Genomic DNA, 27,157 nt, shown 5'->3' with positions numbered 1-27,157 from the left:
ATACCAGCAAGGAACAATTTGAAAATGAAATTACGAAAATAACTCAACTCTATTTACAATAGCATCAAAAAGAATAGAGTACTTAAAAACAAATTCAGTAAAACAAATGTAAAACTCATATGCTGAAAACTATAAAATACTGCCAAAAGGTATTTTTAGTGAGTTATTAAATTCAGGACCTAAGTGCTGTCCTTGAGCTTTTTGTCCTCAAGGCTAGTGCTCTACCACTTGAGCCATAGCTTCACTTCCAGCTTTTTTGGTAGTTAACTGGAGATAAGTGTCTCAAAGACTTTTCTGCCCTGGCTGCCCTCAAACCATGATCCTCAGATCTCAGCCTCCTAAGTAGTTAGGGTTAAAGGTATGAGCCACCAGTGCCCAGCAAAAAGGTATTGAAGAGGATCTAAATAACATGATTGGAACACATATTGTTAATATGATAATATTCTCTAAAGTGATCTAAGGGTTCTGTTCAATTACTATTAGAATTCCAACTGGCATTCCCCTTCCCTACTTAAAAATTAACAAACTAGTTGTAAATCTCAAGGAATCCACAGAGGCTGAGACCAAAAAAAAAAAAGGATTTTCATGTCCCACCTTAAGAACTTACTGTGGAGCTCCTTCCTATAAGCAAGCAAGATATATATTAATGGACCAACACTGCTTCCATTTAGTCCAATAGAAGAGGACCAAAAGTCCAGGGAAAAAAATTATAGTCATTGATTTTCAACAAAAGTGCCACAATTATTCAATAAGCAAAGAATAGCCTTTCCAATAAATGGTACCAGGCTACCACATGCAAGCTCTCTTGCTTATACTTTCTATGAATATAAATTCAAAGTTGACCATAAGGCTAAATTTAAGTGCTAAAATTATAAAACTCATATAAATTATTGTAGCATTGAGTAAAGATTTTTTGGATGGCACAAATAATAAAAGATACAGTGGATAAACTAGACTTCACCCAATTAGGGAGAAAAAGTATCTCCTTTCTGAAAAAAAAAAAAATTCTAGAGCTGGCTACTGATGATTCATGCTTGTGATCCTAGCCTCTCAGGAGGCTGAGATTAGAGGATCATGGTTTGAAGCCAGCCCAGGCAGGAAAGTCCATAAGACTCTTATCTCCAATTAACTACCAAAAGGCCAGAAATGGTGCTGTGGCTCAAGTGGTAGAGTGCTAACCTTAAGCAACAAAGCTTAGGAACTTGATCAGGCCCAGAGATCTGTCTCTCTCTCTCCTTCCCTCTCTCTCACACACACAACACACATACACACACCCCATTCTGGAGATCTAATATACAAGAATGTGAATTTATTTAACACTACTAAGCTCTATTTACAAACTGTTAAAACTGTAGCGGAAAGGAAATAAGAAATGCTAGTGAGGACACGGAGCCACAGCACTGGTGAGGATGTGAAATGTGACAGCTCCTCTGGAAAACGGTTGAGAAATTCCCCCAAAGCTTCAGTGTAAATTGCCACGAGACCCATCATCTCGTAAGGCTCAGACATAAAAATTAGTTTGAGCAGAAACTGAATTCCTGGAATCCCTTTTCTCTTTTGTTCATTCCTGCTTTTACTTTCATCTCTTTTCTTTTCCTTCCTTCCTTCCTTCCTTCCTTTTTTCTGTCAGATACAGGGCTTGAATTCAGGACCTGGATGCTGTTCCCGAGCTTTTTCTGCTCAAGATTGTGTTCTACCACTTTGAACCACAGCACCACTTCCAGTTTTCTGGTGGTTAATTGGAGATATGAGTCTCATGGACTTTCCTGTCTGGGCTGGCTTCCAATCACCATCCTTAGATCTCAGCCTCCTGAGTAGCTAGGATTACAAGTGTGAGCCAAAGTTACCAAGCTTCCCGAAATCTCTTATCTGCTTAAAGCAGAGCCTCCAAAAATAACTCAATTGTCATAAACCCCATCTAGAGTCTCCACCAAGAAAGTTGAATCATCACCAGAAATAAGAAGTCTAATACCACACCTAGATAGACACCGTTACAAAAGCTATCATATCACGGGGCGCCAAGTGGCTCACATCTGTAATCCTAGCTACTCAGGAGGCTGAGATCTGAGGATCATGGGTCAAAGCCAGCCCGGGCAGGAAAGTCTGTGAGACTCTTATCTCCAATAAGCACTAGAAAACCAGAAGTGGCATGGTGGCCCAAGCGGTAGAGCACTCATCTTGAGCTGAATAGCACAAGGACAGCGCCCAAGCCCAGAGTTCAAGCCCCATGACCACCAAAAAAAAAAAAAAAAAGCTACCAATCTCCTCTCATATATTTTCCTAAGGGTCCATTTATCCTTTATAACCATCATTTCCTTCCAGGTCCTTCCTCCCATCCCCCTCACTTCTTAGGATGGCTATAGACCCTACATTCTAACCACTTCTTTAAGTCACATTTCTTTGCGAACTCCTGAATAGATACAATGATTAAAATCTGTCTTCTCTCTTGTTAATGTCATTTTTAATTCATAGATCCCGAAATAGTATCCTAAGAGAGAAAAAGATCCTTTGATATCCTGAGATTTGAAAACATGTACACAGAAACTTGTGCCCAAATGCTCATAGCAATATTTTTCATAATAGCCAAAAGTGGAACAACCCAAATATCCATCAAGTGATGTACACCACAATGTGGTACATTTGCCAGGGGTGGAGGAACATCTGGTTCGAGAGCTGTAGAAGGCCCACAAAATCATTTGTTACATGTTGGGAGAGACAGCCATGCCTCTCACTGGCTGCCTGTGGCCTATCTGCCTGTACTGGTAATTTCATTTGGTCCATGAATGCTATTATAGATAGCAAAAAGGCCCTTGGTAAAAAATAAAAAATAAAGAGCTAACCAACCCCCAAATGGGAATAATTCATCCAACTCACACAATGTCACTCTATTGCTACTGGAAAATTCTGACATAAACTTCTGAGGAGTCAAGGGCACAGATCCTTTTTTTTTTTTTTTTCCTTTCTGGTATTGTCATAGAGCTTGAACTCAGGGCCCGGGTGCTGTCCCTAAGCTTTTTTGCTCAAGGCCATTTTAGATGGTTAGAGATAAAGAGTCTCACAGACTTTCCCGCCCCAGCTGGCTTCACACTACAATCCTGGTTTCAGTCTTCTGAGTAGCTAGGATTACAAACATGAGCCACCAGTGCCTGGTTACAGATCTAAGTTAGATCCCCTTGTTACAAAAGGTAAATAGAAAATATCCTAATTGGAATATGCATTGAAAATACATACTCCTCTTCTGACCATCTGAACTTAGCAACATAGCTCACTGTGAAGTATCAGTTGTTTACCTTTATGGTAGTGTGGCTGACAGCTCTGCAGAGCTGTGTCCCTATACAAGCTTGACACTGAAACAGAGAATCATGCTGGGTATCAATAGTCCAGGAAAATATAAAAAAAATCTAACATTCAAAGTACAGCTTCTATTGAGTATATATCATTTTTGCAATACTGTGAATCTTAAAATTCTTTAACTAGAACTATTGTAAGCAGGGGCCATGTATACTTGTGTTTACTTGATTGCCTAATCAAATTCTTCATATATAATACCATAAGGCCAGACAATTACTTTAGCTTCAGCAAAGGAACAGAAGGCAAATCATCCAATGAATAAATGGATGTCAAACATGTAATATTATGTAGCTTTATGAGGAATAAAATTCCGATGTAGGCTAACAACATGGACAAACCTTCAAAAGGCATGCTACATAAAAGAAGTGTCACTTATGAAGGTCACTTACAAAAGAAATGTCATATGTGATTCCACTTACATGATATGCCTAGAATAAATTCATATAAAGTACAAAGAGGTGGTTGGCAGACATTATGGCTAAGGCAGATTTTGGGTTTGGTGTTTAATGGATACACAATTTCAGTTTAGCATGATAAAGTTCTGGAAATGGACAGTGGTAATGGTTGCTCAATAGTGTGAATGTCCTTAATACCCCTGAATTTTATACTGAAAGACTATTAAAATGGTAAATTTTACATGTATTTTACTACCAAAAAATGATGAAAAATGGGATGATTACCAAGTTGCAAAAAAAAGTACCTTCCAAGCAAACCAACTGTGCACCTTGGAGGTCTAGGTAATGACAGATCTGGAAGGGAAAGAGGGATGGTCAAGACAAGATCTGAGTATTCTCACAATTTACAGGACAAATGAATTTTCAAGCTCCAAGTGTTATACTTCAGGGACTGAAGTTCTGACTACACTGCTTCCAAGGGCAGGCTTTGAGAGAGCTTAGGAACTCCCAGGGTAAGGGATATGTTCTTACTTAACCATCAATGATGCTTTCAGCACATATACTTTGAGGTCGAGAGCCTTGCCTGAGCCTTTAAGTTCAGACCCTAGGTGGGATTTATTCACAACTACAGAATGTACATGGAAGTTAAAACTGATTTATAAAATAAAGAATAGACATCTTCTTGAAAGTGCCATTTCTGATTGGAATAAAATGATATTTAAAAACACAGATACAAAGGTAATATAATAATATACACAGGACAAAAAAGGCTTGAATGTCTCCCTGAGTGTCACAGTTTATTTGCCATGATCTACTTTCGTGGTGTGTTTAAGGTAATTTTCACTGAAGGCGTAGGAAGCTCTAGCTTCCCTTTTCATTCTTAGTCACCTTGGAAAGCATAAGGGATGGGCTTTTTTGGCCCTACTGAATTTAACTCTTACAAAGTTAACAAGGGAAACAAGAAAAGCAATTTTCTAACCCAGTATGCTGGATTTATTTGGAGTAAAAATACACCAGAAAAAAAGTTATTTCTGCTAATGATTTTTCTAGCTTCCAAACCTCTAGTTTGGGACAGATTTCCTGTGCAGGAGGAAATCTAAGGTAAGACAGTAATAGTCTCAGATTTTCCCTGGTAGAGCAGCACAGTCTGCTGATCTAATCACATTGGACAATCAAGTTAATAAATTTAATTATCCACAAAATTTTATTATTCAGGTTTCATATATCTGCTTCTGTAGATAGTATCATTGTAATCTAAGATACAGTGAGAACAGTCAAGAATTTTATCTTGCATTTATAATTTAAGAACCCAAATTAAAAAATTAAGACTTGTGCTTAGGTAACTATGATGATAAGAAAATTAGAAATTAAACAGAGGGATCTTTACAAAAACATGTTTCAAGAAAGGATTTGGGGTAAGAACCTTTTCCACTTTTTGTAAACTGGGGAATGTACTTTTAAGAATTTAAATTTTTCCTAATTTCACTCTAGATTAGTTAAAAGGGAAAACAGCCATTTTGAGACTCAGACCTCCTCAGATTTCTGATGGGTTGCTTTTCAGAATTAATTTTCTCATTAACAATGCATGAAATTCTCGAGTTGATAAAAAGCCAAGTGTTTACATTTTTCTCAAGAACTGAACGAATTTTTCTCTATGAACAGAGATAGGACTCCAATGTTCATCATACCAAGCAGGAAGAATTAATTTCCATCATCCAGGTACAAATTGGAAGTGAAAGGGAAAGCTTTTTGATGGTCAATACTGTGGATTCCATGTTATGATCGATCTGAGGATACAGACGTCTGCATCTTAGGTGGCAAGTGTACTTGTGGTTGTAGCCACACATCCTCACAGTTTTCAGCTTGCCTTTATCTTGCTCCGTCCTTCTGATTGCAGAGAGCAAAGGATTCCTGCACAAACTGCCTACACATTGGGCACTGCTGGAAATACCTGACGCAGCCGTCACACAGGCATGTGTGCCGGCAGGGCAGGAGCACCCAGTTCACGCTCCCGTTCTGGCAAACCACGCAGTCCTTGCTGTTCTCTTCCGAAGGCTCCACGTCACCATCACACAGTCCAGCCTTTTCCAAGAGAGTTCGATCTGTATTTTTTTCTTCTGGAGAGGGATTGTCGGTGGGAGTGGAATTATTATTTGCAGACATGAAAAGTTGCTGAAAATCAGAGAAACAAATGAAGGTACTTATACATGGCAAGTGTTCTTTAAATCTAAGGCTGGGGAGGGGTGGGGGGGGAATATGAGCTCAAGGGCTACTCAGAATTCATGAGTTTGCCAGGTGCTAGTGGCTCATACCTATAATCCTAGCTATTTAGGAGGCTGAGATATAAGGATCACAGCTTGAAGCCAGCCCCAGCAGGAAAGTCTGTAAGACTCTTTTAACCAGCAAAAAGCCTGAAGTGGAAAGTGTGGCTCCCATGGTACAGTACTAGCTTTGAGTGAAAAAGCTAAATGACAGCACCTAGGCCTTGAGTTCAAGGTTCAGGTACTAAACATGCTTTTGAATGTGTACACACACACACACACATACACACACACACAGCCATTATGAGCTAACACATCCAATAATAAAAGATAGTTAACTTCCATAATGATTAACTAAAAATACAGTTACACATAGTCATTCTTAGAAACTTGGAATGGTGAAGAACACCTGTAATCCTAGCTATGCTTAAGTCTGAGGCTGTCTAGGCAAAAAGCCAGACCTTATCTGAAAAATGAAGCAAAAACGGGCTGGAGAAACTTAGCTGCTACCTCATTTATATATACATACATATATACACACAGAGACAAAGCTAGAGCTATAAGGGTTAAAACTTACCTTACCTTAAGAGCTGAGAATATGGCTTAGTGGTAGAGTGTTTGCCTAGCATACATAAAGCTCTGGGTTTGATTCCTCAGGACCATATAAGGAAGTGGTACTGTGGCTCAAGTGGTAGAGTGCTAGCCTTGAGCAACAGAAGCGCAGGCCCTGAGTTCAAACCCCAGGACTGGCAAAACAAACAAACAAAAAAAACTTACCTTAAGATCATGAAATTGACCTTGAGCCAGTAGTAAATATTGATACAATATTCTGCAGGAAAGTTTATATGTCTTATCTGGAATGTGAATTACTGACACCATGGAAATCTAAAATAAAAATTGAACATTAGCAATGCTTAACCTTAATTATTTACAACTATGTGAAAAATGCTTCTCAAAAGAGACTGATACAGTAGAAAATTTACATTAATTTGTATTAATTAGTCACAAAGAGGAATCAATTACTGACATATTTTTTGACATATTTAGTCATCCCTGCTATATTGAGGTTCACTTATTGTGGCTTCACTATATTGTGTTTTTTAAAAATATGTAACTAGTGATCCCTTACCTATTGTTACATTCCAGGGACCCCTTGATAAGTGAAATTCCGTACAGTAGCAATAAGTGAACCAGGACATATGGAAGGATGGAAGGATGACTATATATAACACCTCTACTTTGTGGACTGAATTATAAATATATCATTACTCCTATAAAAAAAAATACTAACAAGTGATTTTACAGCACTTCATGCACAGAAGAATAGCTAGGATCCCAGCTGCAGTGGCTCAAACTTGGAATCCCATCTATTCCCGAAGTGAAGACTGGGAGGATCACAGTTTGAGGCTAGCCTAAGAAAAAAGTTAGCAAGACCCCATCCTAATCTTAACCATCAAAAAGCTCAACTCAAGCCTCAAGGCATGAAAAAGCAAAAAGTACTGTAGAGACAGGATGATAGTCTGAGGCCAGCCCTAGGTAAAAGTCCAAGACCCATGTGAAAAATAACTAAAGCAAACAGGGCTGAGTCTGAGTCAAGTCATAGAGTAAGCAAGAGGCTCTGAATTCAAACTCCAACGCTGACACATACACACACCCACATACACACACACAAAAGATACTAATGAACAGCACTACATTGGGAGCATTAAATTGTGCATAAAGGCATTATTACCATGAGATGATTTTACCAAAAGTTTATTTCATACATAGGTTTAGCATTTATTTATCTAAAATGTTTAAGACCAAAAGTGCTTCAGATTTAAAATTTCATATTTGTGCATGTTTGCATCATCTACATAATGAGATATCCAAGGGATGGAGCCCAAGTGTGATCATGAAACTCATTTGTGTGTTGTGTGTGTGTCCTAATACTGGGGCTTGAATTCAAGGCCTAGGTACTGTCCCTGAGCTTTTTTGTTCAAGGCTTATACTCTACCTCTTGATCCACTTGGGTTTTTTGAGTAATTAATTGGAGATAACAGTCTCAAATTGAACTTTTCTGCCTGGGCTAGCTTTAAATTTCAAACCTCAATCCTCAGATCTCAGCCTCCCAAGTAGCTAGGATTACAAGTATGAACTACCAGTTCCTGGTTTCATTTATGTTTCAAATACACCTCATATACATAGCCTGAAGATAATTTTCCACCAAGTTTTTAGTATGTCATATATGACTGTGACGGTCAATGAGGTCAGGTTGGAATTTTTTACTTGTCAGGGCTTAGAAAATTTCAGACTTTCAGACTGGAAAGATGTAACCTGTTTCTACTACGCTCAGAGGACTGTCAAGGCTCAGGTCTTCCAAGACCTCTAAAATGTTTTTATAAACTACTGGATTTTAAAAGCACCTAACACATATGAAGAAACTAAGTTGATGTCATTACTTAAGACACAGGGTATACACATAAAATACAGATGTGTCAGGCTCTGATGAAAGCAAGGCATGGTAACCACACAAACAAAAGGGCAGCTATAGTCTACAACTGAATACTCCAGATCATGGCAACACCAGCTTATTCAGAACTGAAGTTAAGAGTAAGCATGTTTTGGGGATAAGAATGTGGCTTAGTAGTAGAGTGCTTGCCTAGCATGCATGAAGCCCTGAGTTTGATTCCTCAGTACCACATAAACAGAAAAAGCCAGAAGTAGCACTGTGGTTCAAATGGTAGAGTGCTAGCCTTGAGCAAAAAGCAGCTCAGGGATAGTGGCCCTGAGTTCAGACCCAGGAGGAGGAGGAGGAGGAGAAGAAGAAGCATGTTTCCTAACAGATTTTTGTTCTTTAACACGCTTTTTAAAGAATACAGAGTGGCTGGGCACCGGTGGCTCACACTGGTGGCTCACACCTGTAATCCTAGCTACTCAGAAGGCTGAGATCTGAGGATCACGGTTCAAAGCCAGCCCAGGCAGGAAAGTCCATGAGACTCTTATCTCCAATTAACCACAGAAGCGGTGCTATGGCCAAAGTGGTAGAGCACTTGCCTTGAGCTGAAGAGCTGAGGGACAGTGCCCAGGCCCAGAGTTCAAGCCCCACAACCAAAAAGAAATTAAGAAAAAAAATACAAAGTGATGAAATTAACTTGCCCAGCCCAAATACACATCCTCAGAAAATATTTTCCTATTTTGCCAAATAATTAAGAACTATCATCTAAATTACTTAAAATTATGATTTTAGAAGTTTAAAATTATTTATATCATACTGTATATTTATAAATTACTATTATACTAAATTATCTGTTTATAATTATAGATCACCTTATAACTTAAAGGTTATGATTTCAGAATTTTTTTTTTTTTTTTGGTTCGGTCGCGGGGCCTGAACTCTGGGCTTGGGCGCTGTCCCTCAGCTCTTCAGCTCCAGGCTAGCACTCTACCACTTGAGCCATAGCGCCACTTCCGGCTTTTTTCATTTTGCTTTATGTGGTGCTGAGGAATCAAACCCAGGGCCTCAGGCATGCAAGGCAAGCGCTCTACCACTGAGCCACCTTCCCAGCCCTGATTTCAGAATTTTAAAATTACTTACAATATCGTAAATTTCTCGGTCATCCTCATCAGCTAAGGTCAACAGTGCTACCAATGGATAGCGAGATCTGGGCACTGGACCAAAGTCTTCAATTTTAGTATCACTTGGTAACTGGCAATATATTTCTTCTTTGCTGTCCTTTTTAATACTTTTTGAAAATGTAAAGGCAAATTGCCACTACTGCCAAAGATCAACAATATATAAAAAAACAGCCAGTAACTTAGCAAGATTTTGCTGTATCCATGGAAGGTCTAATTATCACATGCTAATGATTATAGCAGATAAAAGGATACAAATACTGTTCTTGGTAGAGATATTCACTATACAAGGCATCTTCTAATGCATGGGGAGTGCTTATTCTGAAGCAATAAACATGCTTCTGCAGAGCTTCATATAATTTTTGGACACTGCACCCCCAGTAGCATGTAAGGCGGCTATCTTCAAGGCAATCTGTTGTCAGGGTTATGCCAGCTGCAGAAAATAAACCAGAGAGAGAATGGAAATTAATTACCTGATGTCACTTCTGATACAATTATACAGATGAGAAAACACAAGCTTCCTTTGGCTGCTGACCAGGCTCATGACAATTACAGGAACTTGTCAGGGAGTATGTAACTACAAATGAAGAACTAGCCTCAGACAAGAGATAAGAGAAATCTCAGTAGCTATACAGTGTTTAAGCATGACTGGCAAATTCTTTCTTACTATTTATACATTAAAGCTTAGAAATTATCTGTCTAATTTTCTGTTAGTGGCTCTCAGACTCCGCCCTTTCTATTAGTGTATATAATCCCAGTGACAAGAAACATTTATAGCAGAGCAGAGTGGACAAACACAACCCCTGGAGTCCAGAAGATGATCACTGGAGTAAGAAAAATATTAAAAGGAAATGGAGCTTTACTAATATTAACACACACACACACACACACACACACACACACACACACACACACACACATTGACAACATTACTAATCTGTCACATAGATAATGTCCCATGTAATATGCAGAATTGCCTGCAGAGAGTGAATTTCCAAGGCATGGAAAGTGCAATCGCAATACCTTGCTCTTTTGTTTGCTTTTGATGGAAGAAAAGATATTACAATTTATAAGTAGATATAGAAACTAGATGGACGGGCTGGGAAGGTGGCTCAGTGGTAGAGTGCTTGCTTTGCATGCCTGAGGTCCTGGGTTCGATTCCTCAGCACCACATAAGCAAAAAGAAAAAAAAAAGCCGGAAGTGGCGCTGTGACTCAAGTGGTAGAGCGCTAGCCTTGAGCTGAAGAGCTGAGGGAGAGCGCCCAGGCCCAGAGTTCAGGCCCCACGACCGACCCAAAAAAAAAAAAGAAACTAGATGGACACACAAATCATTTTAGTTTTGCTCAGTTATCTTGCATTCATCAAGACTTACTATGTAATTTTATTTCTCTGCACTAGTGGCAGTTATGGCATTATCAAGCTCAAGGGTAGAGATACTCTCTGGTAATTGGCAGTGCAGCTTGCAATATGTAGTGCTCAAGAGCACTGGTATATTGACAAGACCAAAGGGCACTTTTGGTCATTTCCTGACCTGGCAGTTTTATTTCCCATTTTGAGTCTCTAAACCTAGTGGCAATTCTGCAGGCTACTCAACTTTTTTTGGGGGGGTGGGGAGGGCAAGAGGTCCTGGGGCTTGAACTCAAGGCTTGGGCACTGTCTCTGAGCCTCTTTGTGCTCAAGGCTAGCACTCTATCACTTCAGCCACGGTGCCACTTCTGGCTTTTTCTGAGTAATTTATTGGAGGTAAGAGCCTCATGGACTTTTCTGCCCAGACTGGCTTCAAACCGCAATCCTCAGATCTTAGCCTCCAGGGTAGCTGGTATTACAGGGATAAGCCATCAGTGCCTCACTACTCAACATTTTTTATTGGATTTTTCTGTTGTTTGCTAATAAAAATTCTGATTCATACTTCGTGTGTGTGCCAGTCCTGGGCTTGAACCCTGGGCCTGGGTGCTCAAGGATCTCTACCACTTGAGCAACAGCTCCACTTTGGCTCATGGACTTTCCTGCCTAGTCTGGCTTTCAGCTGTGATCCTCACATCTCAGTCTCCTGAGTACCTGGGATTACATGCATGACACAAGTGCCTGACCATACATTACCTATTTTTTAAAATATGACCAACAATATTGGAAAAAAGCTCACAAATACAATAAGACAGCAAAAATTGTTTGTATTTTTCACTACTTAGTAGTACATATAGAGTCTGAGATTGAGAATGTATAGTACTTAAACAGTGACATTTCCAACCAGTTAAGCAAACAATTCAATTAGCAGGAACTCTGCACCAGTAATCAGAGGAGAGTTTGATTCAATTTTTTTTTATGATTCCAATTATCAGATATTAATTCAACAATGAAAAATCCATTAGCTATTAAATAGCTGAAGAAAAACTTTCCAGGTACATAACTTTATACACACATAGAAAAAATACACATTTCCTCTATCACTTCAGAACCACACAGGACAAAGGAAAAAATATTGCATGAAAATAGGAAAAAAAAAAGCTGGGCACTGGTGGCTCACGCCTGTAATCCTAGCTACTCAGGAGGCTGAGATCTGAGGATCGCGGTTCAAAGCCAGCCCGGGCAGGAGAGACCGTGAGACTCCTATCTCCAATAAACCACTAGAAAACCGGAAGTGGCACTGTAGCTCAAGTGGTAGAGTGCTCGCCTTGAGCTGAAGAGCTGAGGGACAGTGCCCAGGCCCAGAGTTCAAGCCCCACAACCGACAAAAAAAAAAAAAAAGAAAATAGGAAAAAAAAGCTGGGCGCCAGTGGCTTACGCCTGTAATCCTAGCTACTCAGGAGTCTGAGATCTGGGGATCACAGTTCAAAGCCAGCTCGGGCAGGCAAAGTCCGTGAGACTCTTATCTCCGATAAACTACTCAGAAAACTGGAAGTGACACTGTGGCCCAAGTGGTACAACACTAGCCTTGAGTTGAAGAGCTGAGTGACAGTTCCAGGCCCAGAGTTCAAGCCCCATGACTGACAAAAAAAAAAAAAAAAGGAAAAAGAAGAATAGAAAAAGCATATTTAAAAAGTAGGATTAGAGAGATAGAACTGGCCACTGGCTGCTCAAGCCTGTAATCCTATTCAAGAGGCTGATATCTGAGGATTCCAGCCTGGGCAGACTCTCATCTCTAATTCATCACCAAAAAGCCAGAAATAGAGCCAGGCTCAAAAGGTAGAGTGCTACTACCCTGGAGGCAAAAAGCTCAAGGATTATATCCAGGCCCTGAGTTCAAGTCCCCGCACCAGCACCAAAAGAAAAAGGAAGAAAGAGAGAGGGGGAGGGAGAGGAAGGGAGGGAGGGAGGAAGGAATGAGAAAGGAAAAAAGGAAGGAAGGAAGGAAGGAAGGAAGGAAGGAAGGAAGGAAGGAAGGAAGGAAGGAAGGAAGGAAGGAAGGAAAGAAGGAAGGGGTGAGTGCAGTGGTTCATACCTATAATCCTAGCTATTCAGGAGGCTCAGATCAAGAGGATCCTGGTTTAAGGACAGGGGCCTGGGCAAATATTTCAAAAGACCTCCTCCTCCTCAACCAATAGCTGAGCAAAAGCACATGCTTGTCATCAGGGACTGACATTCCAGTTTAGCCTGAGCCAAAAAGTTTGCAAGACTCCATCACAATGGAAGAAGCTGAATGTGGTGATAAGTGTTTATCATACCAGCTATGACAGGAAGTGTAAAATAGGATTGTGGTCCAAGTATGGGTCCAGGCAAAAAAATGAGACCTATATCAAAACAGCCAGTTCCAAAACAAGGCTACAGATGTGGGTAGTGTGAGACCCTGTGTTCAAACCCTAGTACCACAAAAAAGTGTGTGCATGGAGGGATAGGGGTGGGGAGAGGGTAAATAGAGATCAATGGAAAACTCATGCCAAACGTATGGTAAGCTCCTAGATTTAACCCCCACCATTGAAAAAGTAAATAAATCAAAAAGGAACTGAGGCATATTAAAATGTCCACATGTATTATTGTCAGAATATATTGGTAAATTTAAAGAGCAAGGTAGAGAAAAGTGTATCTTGCTGCTTGTCTCATAAGGAAGGCTGTATATGTATATTTACACTAAAAAAGAACAATGGAAGAAAAAAGTCTTAAAACATTCAGCTTACATACTCTTCCAGCAAGGAAAAGTCCAGGTCCTGAAAGATTCACAGTTGAATTCTACAAGACCATTTTTTTTTTTTTTTTTGGGAGGGGGGGGGAGTCCGGTCATGGGGCCTGAACTCTGGGCCTTGGCACTGTCCCTCAGCTCTTCAGCTCAAGGCTAGCGCTCCCACTTGAGCCACAGCGCCACTTCCGGCTTTTTTCTTTTTGCTTATGTGGTGCTGAGGAATCGAACCTAGGGCCTCTGGCATGCAAGGCAAGCGCTCTACCACTGAGCCACCTTCCCAGCCCCAAGACCTTTTTTTTTTTTTCTGGTCATGGGACTTGAACTCAAGGCTTGGGTGCTGTCTCAAACCCTGAGGGATTTTTTTGCTCAATAATAGTGCTCTACCACTTTAAGCCACAGTGCCACTTCCAGTTTTCTGGTGGTTAATTGGAGATAAGAGTCCCATGGACTTTCCTGCCTGGGCTGACTTCCAATCACTATTCTCCTCAGTAACTAGGATTGCAGATGTGAGCCACCAGCACCTGGCTTTACAAGACTTTTAAAGACGAATTAATACCAGTACTCCTCAAACTTTTCCATGAAATAGAAATGTAAGGATCACTACCAAACACATTTTATGAACCCAGCATTACATTCATCCAAAGCCAGGTAAGGATCCAACGAAAAAAGGGAACTTTAGACCAATCCCTCTAAAGAACACAGATGTAAAACTCCTTAATAAAATACTAGCCAAGAAAATTCAACATCTAATCAAAAATGTTATACACTATGATCAAGTGGGTTTTAACCCAGAGATGAAAGGCTGGTTTAATATACATAAATCAATAAATGTAATACATCACCTTAACAGTGCCGAAGACAGAATTATATGATTATCTCAGAAGATCTAGAAAAAGCCTTCAACAAAATCTACCATCCATTCATGTTAAAGACTCTGTAGAAACTAGGAATAGAAGGACTATACCTCAACATAATCAAGGCTATATATAACAGACCAACAGACAAAATTATTCTAAACCATGAAAAACTAAAACCATTTCCTTTAAAATCAGAAACAAGATAAAGATGCCCACTTTCTTCACTCCTTTTCAATATAACTCTGGAACTCCTAGCCAGATTAATAAGGCAAGAGGAAGATATAAAAGGGATTCACATAGGGAAAGAAGTCAAACTCCCTATTTGTAGATGACATGATCTTATAGCTAAAGGCCTTGAGGGACTCGACTCCACCCCCAAGCTCCTAGAACTGATCAATAACTTTGGCAAAGTATCAGGATACAAAATCAATCCATAACAATCCATAGCCTTTCTGTATACCAACAATGTGCAGGCAGAGAGGAAAATCAGGAAAACAATTCAATTTGTAATAGCCTAAAAGAAAAAAATTTAGGAATAAACCTAACCAAGAAAGTAAAAGACTTCTATAGTAAAAACTTTAAGAATCTGAAGAAAGAAAATGAAGACACCATCAGGAAATGGAAGGACCTCCCTTGTTCATGGAATAGGTAGAATTAATATTGTGAAATATTGGCCATCCTGCCAAAGGTGGTCTACAAATTTAATGGAGTCCTCATCAAAATCTCAATGATATTCTTCATCAAGATAGAAAAAAAAAAAAAAAATCCAAGCCGGGCGCTAGTGGCTCACACCTGTAATCCTAGCTACTCAGGAGGCTGAGATCTGAGGATCGTGGCTCAAAGCCAGCCCAGGCAGGAAAGACCGTGAGACTCCTATCTCCAATAAACCACTAGAAAACCGGAAGTGGCGCTGTAGCTCAAGTGGTAGAGCGCTCGCCTTGAGCTGAAGAGCTAAGGGACAGCGCCCAGGCCCAGAGTTCAAGCCCCATAACCGACAAAAAAAAAAAAAAAAAAATCCAAAAAATTCATATGGTACAACAAAAGCCCTCAAATAGCCAAAGTAACTTTAGGCTAAAAAAGCTATGCTGGTGGTATCATGATCCCAGATCTCAAGCTCTACTATAGGGTTATAATAACAAAAATAGCTTGGTACTGGCACAAAAATAGGCTCAAAGGTCAATGGAACAAACTAGAAGACTCAGAAATAAAGCCATATACTTAACAGTTACCTAATATTTGACGAGAGAGCCAAAAATATACAGTAGAAAAAAGATAGCCTTTTCAATAATTGATGTTGGGAAACCAGACATCATATGTAAAAACTAAAATTGAACCCATTTGTCACCATGCACCAATATCAGCTAAAGTGGATCAAAGATCTCAATGCAAGAAGATCTACTGCAAGGAGGAGTAAAAGAAACATTAGATGGGGCTGGGAAGTTGGCTCAGTGGTAGAGCGCTTGCCTTGCAAGCCTGAGGCCCTGGGTTCAATTCCTCAGCACCACATAAGCAAAAAGAAAAAAGCCGGAAGTGGCGCTGTGGCTCAAGTGGTAGAGCACTAGCCTTGAGCTGAAGGGCTGAGGGACAGTGCTCAGGCCCAGAGTTCAGGCCCCACAACCGGACCAAAAAAAAAAAAAAAGAAACATTAGAACTCATATACTCATATGCTTTGGTAGAAACTTTTTGAAGAGTCCCATGAGCACAGCAGATAGGAGAGAGAATTGACAAATGAGAATATATCAAAATAAAAAGTTTCTGCATAGCAAACGACATAATTACTAAACTAGTAAGACAGTCAACTGACTGGTAAACAATCTTTACCAGAAATACATCCAATAAAGGCCTAATATCAAAAGTATACATGGAGCTCAAAAAATCAACACCTCCTAAAAACTAATAAACCAATCACTAAATGGGCAAGGGAGCTAAAGAGAGACTTCTCAGAAGAATGGCAAATAAACACATAAGGAAATGCTCATCATACCTAGCCATAAAAGAAACAGGAACCAAAACAACATTGAGATTCCATCTCTCCCCAGTAAGACTGGCTACCATCAAGAACTAGAACAAAAGCCATGCAGCAGTGGCTCACGAGTGTAATCCTAGCTACTCAGAGGCTGAGCTCTGAGGATTTTGGCTCAAAGCCATCCTGAACAGAAAAGTCCATGAGACTCTTATCTCTAATACACCACCAGAAAAACGGAAGTGGTGCTGTGGCTCAAGAGGTAGAGCGCTCACCTTTAGCTGAAGAGCTGAGGGACAGCACCTAGGCCCAGAGTTCAAGCCCCATGACTGACAAAAAAAACAGAACAAAACAAAACTAGAACAACAACAAATGCTGGTGGGAAGTAGGGAAAAAGGAACCCTATTGCACTGTTGGTGGGAATGTAAACTAGTATAACCACTCTGGAAGACAATTTGGAGGTTCCTCAAAAAACTAAACACAGAACTTCTCTATGACCCAACCAAAAACAAACCAACAAACAAAAGACAGCCAAGGCAGACAAAGCTGAGAGACTCTTTTTTTTTCAGGGAGGGAGGTGATTGGGGAAGGGTGGTCATGGGGCTTGAACTCTGTGCCTGGGTGCTATCCCTGAGCTCTTCAGCTAAAGGTGAGCACCCTACCTCTTAAGCCACAGTACCACTTCCGGTTTTCTGGTGATTTATTGGAGATAAGAGTCTCATGGACTTTCCTGCCTGGAATGGCTTTGAACACGATACTCCGATCTCTGTCTTATGAGTTACTAGGATTACAGGTATGAGCCACCAGCACCCAGCTGCTGAGACTCTTATCTCCAATAAAAGACCAAAAGACTAAAAGGTCAAAAGACCAAAAATGGAGGTAGTTCAAGCCCCAATGCTGATTTTTTTTTTTTAAAGAAAGAAAAGAAAAAATTCAGCTTACAGACATATAAAACTCACACCATTATTTGCTTTGTTAAACAAATTAGACCTCCAGGAAGAAATCCCAAGATTCAGAGCTACATAAAATACTTGAGTATAGACTGTATACTTGATAGAAAGGGGGCAGCGTACGAGACCTCTGACAAATGATGTTAATGTAGCTCTGAAATGAATACGAAAAGTTAATGGGACTGTAGATGTGGCTCAAGTGGCAGTGTTCAAGGCCCTAAGTTTAAACCCAGGACTGCCCAAAAAAAAAAAAAAAAAAAAGGGAGAGAGAAAAGAGCTAATTAAACAAACCAAAAAAACTCCAAGAATCTATGAAAGTTCTCTACAATGAATAAAGTTGACTATTACATAAATTGAGAAGAAAATATACAGTTTTGTGTGTGTACTAGAATTTAGAAAAAAATAAGAAAATGTGAAAGTGTAAACTCTGCAGAAGTGGAAAAATTAAAGTGAGAATCGTTTTACGTACTAGCATTTGAACTATCACATATTATAGGTTAGTGTATTTTCTTCTGTCATATCTGACTGCTTCTGTTTACTACTCAGTAAGCTACTCAGAAACACAATTTATAAATTCTTAATTTGTATCTTCAGTATTCAGTCTGGTCTCTGAACAAAATAGGTATTAAACGAATGTTTGGTTAAAAACTGAGTGAAGAGAAAGCAAGCCAAAAAGAGAAGGGCTAAGATGCAGGTGTACAATGGAATCTTTGGGAAATAGTCACCAACTTGTAATTGAAGCTGTGGATGGGTTAGTGATCTCTAAGCCAAAAGGATTCTTCACTTGTCTCATTTGCTTTTTGAAAACTCTTGTGCTGAACTGAGTCTCTTCTGAATTCCTCAGAATTACTGGAACATCCCAACCAAACCTGAAGAAAGTTAAAAAAAAAAAAAGAGAGAGGGAGAGAGATAAAATATAATTTTAACAAATTTTGTTACATAAAAGTATGTTACACTTCATTACTTATTTCTTTAAATGTAAACACAGAAAGAGACTAACTTAGCAACTCAGATTAGTTTTTAGAATTAATGTAGAACTAAGGGAGTGTCCCAGAAAACTGCAAAGTTGTTCATGTGGTGAATCAACATACTTTTGAAAATTCACAAAGAGTTTTATTCTTAATATTCTGACAACAATAAAGGAGCACAGTGATAAATATAACAGCAGAAACATCATTCAATAACATTCTAAAAAAGATGCAATCCAAATATATATATATATATGTACACATTCATGTATGTATATGTATATATGTGCAATATTCAAACTATTTGGTACAATTTATAAGTCAGGATTTTTCTTTTAACATCATGTTTTTTGTGTGCTAACACTAAGGCTTGAATTGCGGGGGGAAGGGAGGTTAGTTGTGGGGCTTGAACTCAGGGTCTAGGCGCTGTCCCTGGGCTCTTGCTCAAGGCTAGTGCTCTACCACTTGAGACAAAGCTCTACTTCCAGCATTTTGTGGTTAGTTGGATATAAGAGTCTTATGGACTTTTCCTGCCTAGGCTGGCTTCGAACTACAATCCTTAGATCTCAGCCTCCTGAGTACCTAGGATTACAGGCGTGAGCCACCAGCACCCAGCTTTAAATATAATTTTATTGTTATTATTAAGGAGTTGTACAGAGAGGTTATCATTTTTGTAACAATTCTTTTTGGACAATGTCACCCTTTACTTTGCTTTCTCTAGTTTCCCCTTCCTGTCCCTACCTACAAGTTACATAGTTTATTTTCCACCTAGTGTATACTGAATAGCATGACGACATTTGTTCAACCTGCTTCCTCCATTTCTTCACCCCTTCCCTTCACTAAGGGAATTTTTAAAACATAATTTGTATAGAAAAATAAAAAGTTCTACAAGCATGACTCAACTAGTAGAGTACCTGCCTAGTAAAGTACAAAGCCCTGAGTTCAAACTTTACTACTACCTCCTCCTCTAAATAAATATAAAAAGAAAATTCCAAATACAGACCTTCATTTACATATTTTCTACTTTTATTTATATTTATATTTTATTTTAGCTGATACCAGAGCTTGAACTTGGGGCCTTGGAACTTTACCACTTGATCTACACCTCCAGCCTACATCTTCATATTTAAATTTCCTAGGACAATGCACATAGAACAAACAGAAGGAAAACAAAGGATACAAAATGTAATTTCTAGGAAAATTAAAAAAACAGCTAAGCTAACTCAAGTGAAATAAAATAACTCAAAGAAGAAAATACATAAATTTTAAAAAGAAGAAAAATAAAGTAAAATAACCTAGAAAGAATCCACACCAGTGACACTGGGATACTTCAGTTGGATTCATTTTGATGTGCTTTTCCCTGCAAACACAGCAGTGGTAGATAAAAGTCAAAGAAAGAACCTGCAGAAATAAGTAAACAATCCAGTATATTTAAATAAAGGAATGAGTACTCAGCAGTGATAAAGAGATAACTCACGGCTATAACTACATGAATAAATCTCAAATACATCATGATGTGCACAAGAATCCCTAGAGAAAAGAGTACATTGTTCAGGGTTCCCTCATATGAAATTCTAAAGTAGACATGCTAATCTATGGTAGAAATACAAAAGAGAACACTAGACTGTGGGAGTAGGGAATGTGATGATGGAAATCTGAACTAAACAGATGGACAGATGGAATGCTTCTGATCTAGAAATTTCATTCTATGTACACATTATCCCAAATTTAAGAAAAGAACTAAAAACATAAGCAAATGTAACTTTAGGTGTTGATGCCAATACTCTAGCACTTTTACGTAAAGAGTACAAGTTCTTTTGAAGTGCTTCCTAAAATGATAGACTGATATTGGACAGAAGATTGATAAGCAAGCAGATAGGAAGTTAGGGGAAAATGTTGATAATGGAATCTAAGATATGGTAAATGTGTATTCTTTCTAGCATTATGAATGTTTGAAAAATGTTTTAATAAATGCTAGAAAAAAATGAGACCTAGCTGGGTTTAAAGACAAGTATCTTTATGGATCTGAACATGGAAAAATCATAATAAGGAAGGTTTGTCACCACAGTTTGGCTGGTTATGAATTTAGCAGGCAGTGGTAACTAAGCATTCACATCCTAAGGAGGCCATTAGAAATTGTCCTCTCAGCCAGGTGCCGGTGGGTCACACCTGTAATCCTAGCTACTCAGGAGGCTGAGATCTGAGGATATGGTTCAAAGTCAGCCCGGGCAGGAAAGACCTTGAGACTCCTATCTCCAATAAACCACTAGAAAACCGGAAGTGGCACTGTGGCTCAAGTGGTAGAGTGCTCGCATTGAGCTAAAGAGCTGAGGGACAGCGCCCAAGCCCAGAGTTCAAGCCCCACGACCAACCAAAAAAAAAAAAAGAAAGAAATGGTCCTCTCAAGACAGGAATCATGGTTATCACACCAGAAGCTGGGTTAAGCTAATATCAATCTGGAATAGAACTCTCATTATAAGACCTGACTCTGAAATTGGAGATTCTAAACATCTGGGCTTTGATAATTATAAAATGGCTAAACAATGAGGATAAGAACAAAACAAAAATACTTTCTACTAAAATTCAGATTGTAACTCAAAATTTCAAATACACCAATAAATCTAATGTTGAGAAAAATTATTATTAACAAATATTAACAAATGTGATAGAAATTAATTCAAGATGATGAATTTAATTTTACTGCAATTAGATATGACTGCTCCAGTTCTGCTAACAAAGCTGAGAGCAAGTCTCTAAGTTAAGAGATCAAACTTTTCCAGGTAACTGTGACCCAAAACAAAGCTCAAGAATATTTATAGGAAGCCAAAAATATTTAGTACCCTTTAGGGTAAAATTCACAATGTTTTGCAATGCTTACAATGTTTTTGCAAAAAACTAACTGGCATTCAAAGATGTAGAAAAATATTACAAAGGAGAAATAGAAAATGTATATAGAAATAGGAATGTATAACAGAAATGACCAAGATATTAGAATTGGTAGACAAATATATCTAAATAGTTGTTATAATTCTATTTCATATGTTCAAAAGATAAAGGCTAGCAATATGGAAGATATTTTAAAGTCCAAATCAATTGTTAGGGAGATAAAATAAAATGTCTGAAATGAAAAATATACTGAATGAGATTAATAGCACATTACACACTGTAGTACTTCTAAAACAAAAATTGGCAGTACTTTTAAGAACTGGTTTTGGCAGTACTGGTGTTTGAATTCAGGATATCACACTTGTTAGTTATAAGGCAAATTTAAAGCCCTATTACATACAAAAAAAATAAGAAAAAAATCAGGTGTTGATGGCTCACTCCTATAAGCCTAGCCACTTCGGAAGCTGAGATCTGAAGATCAGTGTGGACAAGAAAGTATGAGAATCTGAAGTGACACTGTAGCTCAAGTGGTAGAGCCTTGAGCTGAAGAGCTGAGGGACAGCGCCCAAGCCCAGTGTTCAAGCCCCACAATCGACCAAAAAAAAAAAAAAATCCACAATTATTACTGCCGGGCACTGGTGGCTCACGCCTGTAATCCTAGCTACTCAGGAGGCTGAGATCTGAAGATCCTGGTTCAAAGCCAGCCGGGGCAGGAAAGTCCATGAGACTCTTATCTCCGATAAACCACTAGAAAACTGGAAGTAGTGCTGTGGCTCAAGTGGTAGAGTCCTCGCAGTTAACCACCAAAAAGCAGGAAGTAGAGCTGTGGCTCAAAAGCCTTTAGTAAAAAAACTCAGTGATAGCACCGAGGCCCTGAGTTCAAGCCCCAGGACAGACAGACAGACAGACAGACAGACAGACACACACACACACACACACACACACACACACACACACACACACACACGAAACAGAAGCACAGCACTAAACATCTCCACCTTATCAAACAAATGCCACCCCAGAACTAAATTTTAGTCAACCAAACAAGTACTACTGAAACTCTGATCTCATCTAGTTTTACATTCTACGCCAGTGGCTAACATACTTAAAATCTGTTCCTCAGGTTTCTACAGACACAAATTATCAAATTTGCAATTCCTTAAAGGAATGATTATTTCCAATAAAGTCACACTTTTTACTCAGTACTGTGGAAAATGCAGAGATCTCAGGGCAAAAGGTAGGACTCTTTTGAAGTATGGCCATTCGTTTGGACAGTGACTGCCTGAAGGAAGATTATAACAGGAAAGCCTTCTCTTCTTACACCTGGAAGGCTAGTTGCCTCCATCAATAAAGTAGACTCAGAATGCCTGGGGTTTCAGGATTCTCAGCTCTATGTTTATCTACATGTCTCCATTACAAATCTCAGGATTCCATTCCTTTACAAGTTAGTGTCCTGCCACATTGAAAATTCAGGTTGGGAATTTTATTTCCAGTACAATTACCACTGAGTTCAGTTTTTAGCAAGACTGACTCTGTGACTATGCAAAATAAAGAATTACAGAAACTGCTGGGCACTGGTGGTTCATGACTATCATCCTAGTTACTTTGGAGGTTGAGATCTGAGGGTCATGGCTCTAAACCAGACCAAACTGGGAGGTCCTAAGATCTGATTTGAGAGTTTAGAGAGTTGTGTTCATTGTTTTATTTCTATGAATGCTCCAATGAACTCAGAAGTGTTTATCTTACCTCTTCCTTGGTACCTACAGTCACCATTACTGCTTAACAGTCAAGTGCTTTGGGGCTGGGAAGGTGGCTCAGTGGTAGAGTGCTTGCCTTGCATGCATGAGGCCCTGGGTTTGATTCCTCAGCACCACGTAAGAAAAAAGCCGGAAGTGGCGCTGTGGCTCAAGTGGTAGAGTGCTAGCCTTGAGCTGAAGAGCTGAGGGACAGCGCCCCGGCCCAGAGTTCAGGCCTCACGACCGGACCAAAAACAAACAAAAAAAAACAGTCAAGTGCTTTAACTACTAGGTCCCCTATGGCAACTGCATCAGAAATAATTGTATCAAATCAACTAAAGGTAGAATTTAATTAAATTATGATGTCGCTAAATGGCATCAATTACTAGCATCTTATTTTTCATTAGCAAGTAGTCAAAAAAAAAAACAACAACAACCAACCCAACCCCCAAGTCCTATTTTTGTGGATATTTTTTTCCCTAGGATTCTATTTTTAATGAACCCTTTATCAGTCACAGTCAAGCCAGGAAACCAAAACCACAGTGTGAATTCACAAAGGGAAATTAATGTTTTAAAATGTTAATATTAAAATACTGTTAATATTAAAGATGAAAAGAGAATGACTACAATTTAGAAATTTGGTGAGTGACTCCTTGAGCTAGATCTCAGACCTGAGGAAAGCATACTGTGTCTTTAAGGGAGTATTCTAGGAGAGTAGAAAATAATAAACAGAAACAACTGAGACTGCCACAATGGGTCCACTATTACTGGGGAAGAAAGAGAAAAGGAACCAAGCTAAAAGCAGGTAATCTTTATTTTTTTCCTGGTTGTGGGGCTTGAACTCAGGGCCTCGGCACTGTCACTGAGCTCTTTTGCTCAAGGTTAGCACTCTACCACTTTGAGCCACAGCATCACTTCCAGTTTTCTGGTGGTTAAGTGGAGATGAGAATCTCACAGATTCTCCTGCCAGGGCTGGCTTTGAACCATGATCCTCAGATATCTGCCTCCTGAGTAGCTAGGATTACAGATGTGAGCTATCAGCACCCCACCCTCCCACCTCCCTCACCCCCCCACCCCACCCCCTGGCCCCGCAAGCAGCAATTCTCTTCCAGACTTCTATCTAGTCTGTCTCCCCTCTTAGAAATCTGAAAGGTAGCCAGGTAGCAAAGGAGAAATCTGTCCAGATTCACAGAATATATAAGGGTGGTAGGAAGCTGACAGACAACAGCTTAATAAATTGTACTCCAGAGGAGACAGGAAGCTGCTATTAGGGTCCTTGATTATTTGAACTGTTAAATAATGTATATGGCATTTGGGGTTCCTTTCTGCACAGTGGGTGGCAGGAGCTTTTGTATTAAAGCTCATAGAAACCACTAGTTAAATGGAAATATTGTACCTCCATCTCATGGTTTTTTGACTGTTGTTATTGGGATTCAATAATTGCGTCAATGCAGGTTGACACAGAGCAAAGAAAAGAAGCAAAGGAAAAGAAACTCAGTGGTACTAGAGTAAGAACCATGACAAAGAAAACTGATAATCAAGAGGGATGATATTGGGAAAGGGTGAAAAATGATAAAGGTGAAAAGTGGGCTGGAAAGGTGGCTCAGTGGTAGAGTACTTGCCTTGCATGCATGAGGCCCTGGGTTCGATTCCTCAGCACCACATAAGCAGAAAAAGCCAGAAGTGGCACTTTGGCTCAAGTGGTAGAGTGCTAGCCTTGAGCTGAAGAGCTGAGGGACAGCACCCAGGCCCAGAGCTCAGGCCCCATGACTGGCAAAAAAAAAAAACAAAGGTGAAAAGTATGGTAGGTTAACTAGTTTAAGTTCCTGGCTCGGAGGTTATAAAGATGCTGGATTATTAGAAAGATGTTTTCATAAGATCAAAATAATGTCCAGGTTTTTGCCATAGTAGTCAATGAATTTGTGACCTAGCTGGGTGCTGCTGCCTCATATCAGCAGTCTGAGATCTGAGGATCGTAGTTTAGAGCCAGACAGATAAAACTAGGAGACTCTTATCTCCAATTAACCAGTAAAAAGTTGGAAATGGCTCGAGTGGTAGGGCGCCAGCCATCAGTGAAAGACCAAGCAAAAATATATGAGTTCAAGTGTCAGTGCTGGCACAAACACACATAAATAAAACTGTGGCCCTAGCTTAGGTTTACAATTAACACAGTTTATCTACATGGGCAAAGCTAAATCAGATGAAAAAATGGCTGGATTGGGCTCACAATGACTAGCTGAATCCAAATCAAGATGGAAGTGACTGGCATTTCACATGATCTTGTAGCCTCAGTGGTGCTTAACCCAGACTTCCAGAAGTTAGAAAATTACCTGGACCTCCACCTCTATAAGTTATACCTACAGGAGGTGATTTAAGCATGTGATGTAGTTACCATGCAGGTATTTATTTTCCTTATGGAAGAAAATTATGTTTAAGAGAATGACATCAGCATTATAGTCATTGTATAATCTTTAAGACTGATTTGTCACTTGGGTGACACCTTCCTAATTCCAGTTAAAAACGTTTATGAGATGAATAATAATAATTAAAATATGACAGGTCAAGAACAATACATTATGAGCATTATGAATTATGGACATGATACTGTATAACTATAATCTCAGCACTGAGGGAGCTGATACAGGAGGATCCCAGATCCAAAGCCAGATTGGGCTACACAGCAAAACCTCATCTCCAAAAAAGGAAGGAGGAGAAGGAGGAGGAGGAGGAGGAGGAACAAGAACAACAAATTAAGCTTGGGCTTCATCTTTACCCATCCACATATAAGGAATATTTTGCTCTACCACTGGTAGGGTGAAGACCAGTGTAGAAACAATGCTTTTGCTAGTGCCTAAAAATGACCCAGATTTTCAGAAACTGAGAGGTCTGTGTCCTTTCTTCAAAGTACAAGCATATAAGTGATCAAGGAGTATTTATGAACTCCTTACAAAGTCTGCTTCAGTCACAAACATGTCTTTTTTTGTTATTCTTCTTCTCATTATGCTGTGGTCTCAGAAATGCTTCTCTTCCATACAGTAAACATTCAACTATCTTCCAAAATATTCATTCTCCAAAGCTCAGCTCATGTCTCTCTCTTCAGTGAAGTCGTTACCCATTTCTCCAGGCCACGGCCGTAATCGCTCAGGACCACTGTCCCACCCAGTCCAAAACACCCTCATGTCAAAAAGTCTCTGAAGAACTGTAAACCCAGAAAAGCTGTTGTCTACGAAAGTAGGTTCCAGCTAGCCCCTGTTCACAGGGCACTTCATGAAAGAAAACGAGCATCTCGGGGCTTGGAAGAACTGCCTCAGGAGTTAACAGTCCATTCCGGTCTCCCACCGGGAAACTGTCTCCATTCCGCGGGGCAGCGTACTTCGAAGATCTCTCGATCGCCTCTGGACTGCAAACGGCGCGGGATCGATATGGAAAGCTTTAAGTTCGCAAACGGTAACAGAATCCGGTTCTAAGTTCCGCAGAGCGGACCACACGGCGATCAACCGTGTGCTGTGCACCCCAGGCTGGGTGACCGACTCGCCCTGGGCGCACAGCAGGCCCCACTCAGGGACACAAACCTCCTGCACAAGTTCTGTATCCCAGCGCTGCGTGGATGCTCCGCACCCACACTCACGGCGGGGCACAAACCCCACCGGTCCCCACGAGCCCCCACGACCCGGCCTACCCGCGCTCGGGGCGGGGCGGTGACGCAGGCGCGGCGCCCACCGGGTCTCCTCGACCCCGACCCCAGTCCCCAGCTGTCTGTCTGTCTGTCCGTTCGGCCCTGGGACACTTACCATCCTAGTACCAGGCCGGTGGTCACGATGAAGCAAGTGAAGACCACCGCGATATAGAAAAGCGGCGAGTATTCATAAAGAGTGACCAGAAACACCGCAGCCATCGGGGGGTGGCGGGCTCCTCACGGGCTGAGCCGGGCTCCAAGCCGCTTGGCTCAGCCCAGCCCAACCGAGCTCAGCCCGCCCGGCCTGCCCGGCCTCGGTAAAAGCCGCTACGGCGCCCGGGAGCAGACAAACTTCTCAGCTCTTCACTCGCCGAGGCACCGGTGA

General features: G+C 40.1%; 1 protein-coding gene across 2 annotated transcripts; it reads right to left on the bottom strand.

The window, feature by feature from the left end:
• Positions 1–202: 202 nt before the first annotated feature.
• Positions 203–27,157, bottom strand: Cgrrf1 (cell growth regulator with ring finger domain 1). 2 transcript variants are annotated; one of them, XM_042682557.1, is made up of 7 exons: positions 26,888–27,157; positions 18,236–18,375; positions 9,878–10,055; positions 9,585–9,732; positions 6,785–6,892; positions 5,600–5,918; positions 203–213 (listed from the first exon to the last, which is right to left on the bottom strand). In XM_042682557.1, the coding sequence occupies exons 1-6, from the start codon at positions 26,989–26,991 to the stop codon at positions 5,616–5,618; spliced, it is 981 nt and encodes a 326-aa protein (XP_042538491.1). In that variant the 5' UTR covers positions 26,992–27,157; the 3' UTR covers positions 203–213; positions 5,600–5,615. The 2 variants fall into 2 exon arrangements, with proteins under 2 accessions (XP_042538491.1, XP_042538490.1); XM_042682556.1 differs by lacking the exon at positions 203–213 and having other exon boundaries at positions 4,928–5,918; positions 26,888–27,156.

The sequence above is a fragment of the Dipodomys spectabilis genome, unplaced genomic scaffold (assembly GCF_019054845.1).
Source record: "Dipodomys spectabilis isolate Male_0828 unplaced genomic scaffold, ASM1905484v1 ptg000073l, whole genome shotgun sequence".
Lineage (NCBI taxonomy): Eukaryota > Metazoa > Chordata > Mammalia > Rodentia > Heteromyidae > Dipodomys > Dipodomys spectabilis.
This window is presented reverse-complemented; position numbering and strand designations above follow the sequence as displayed.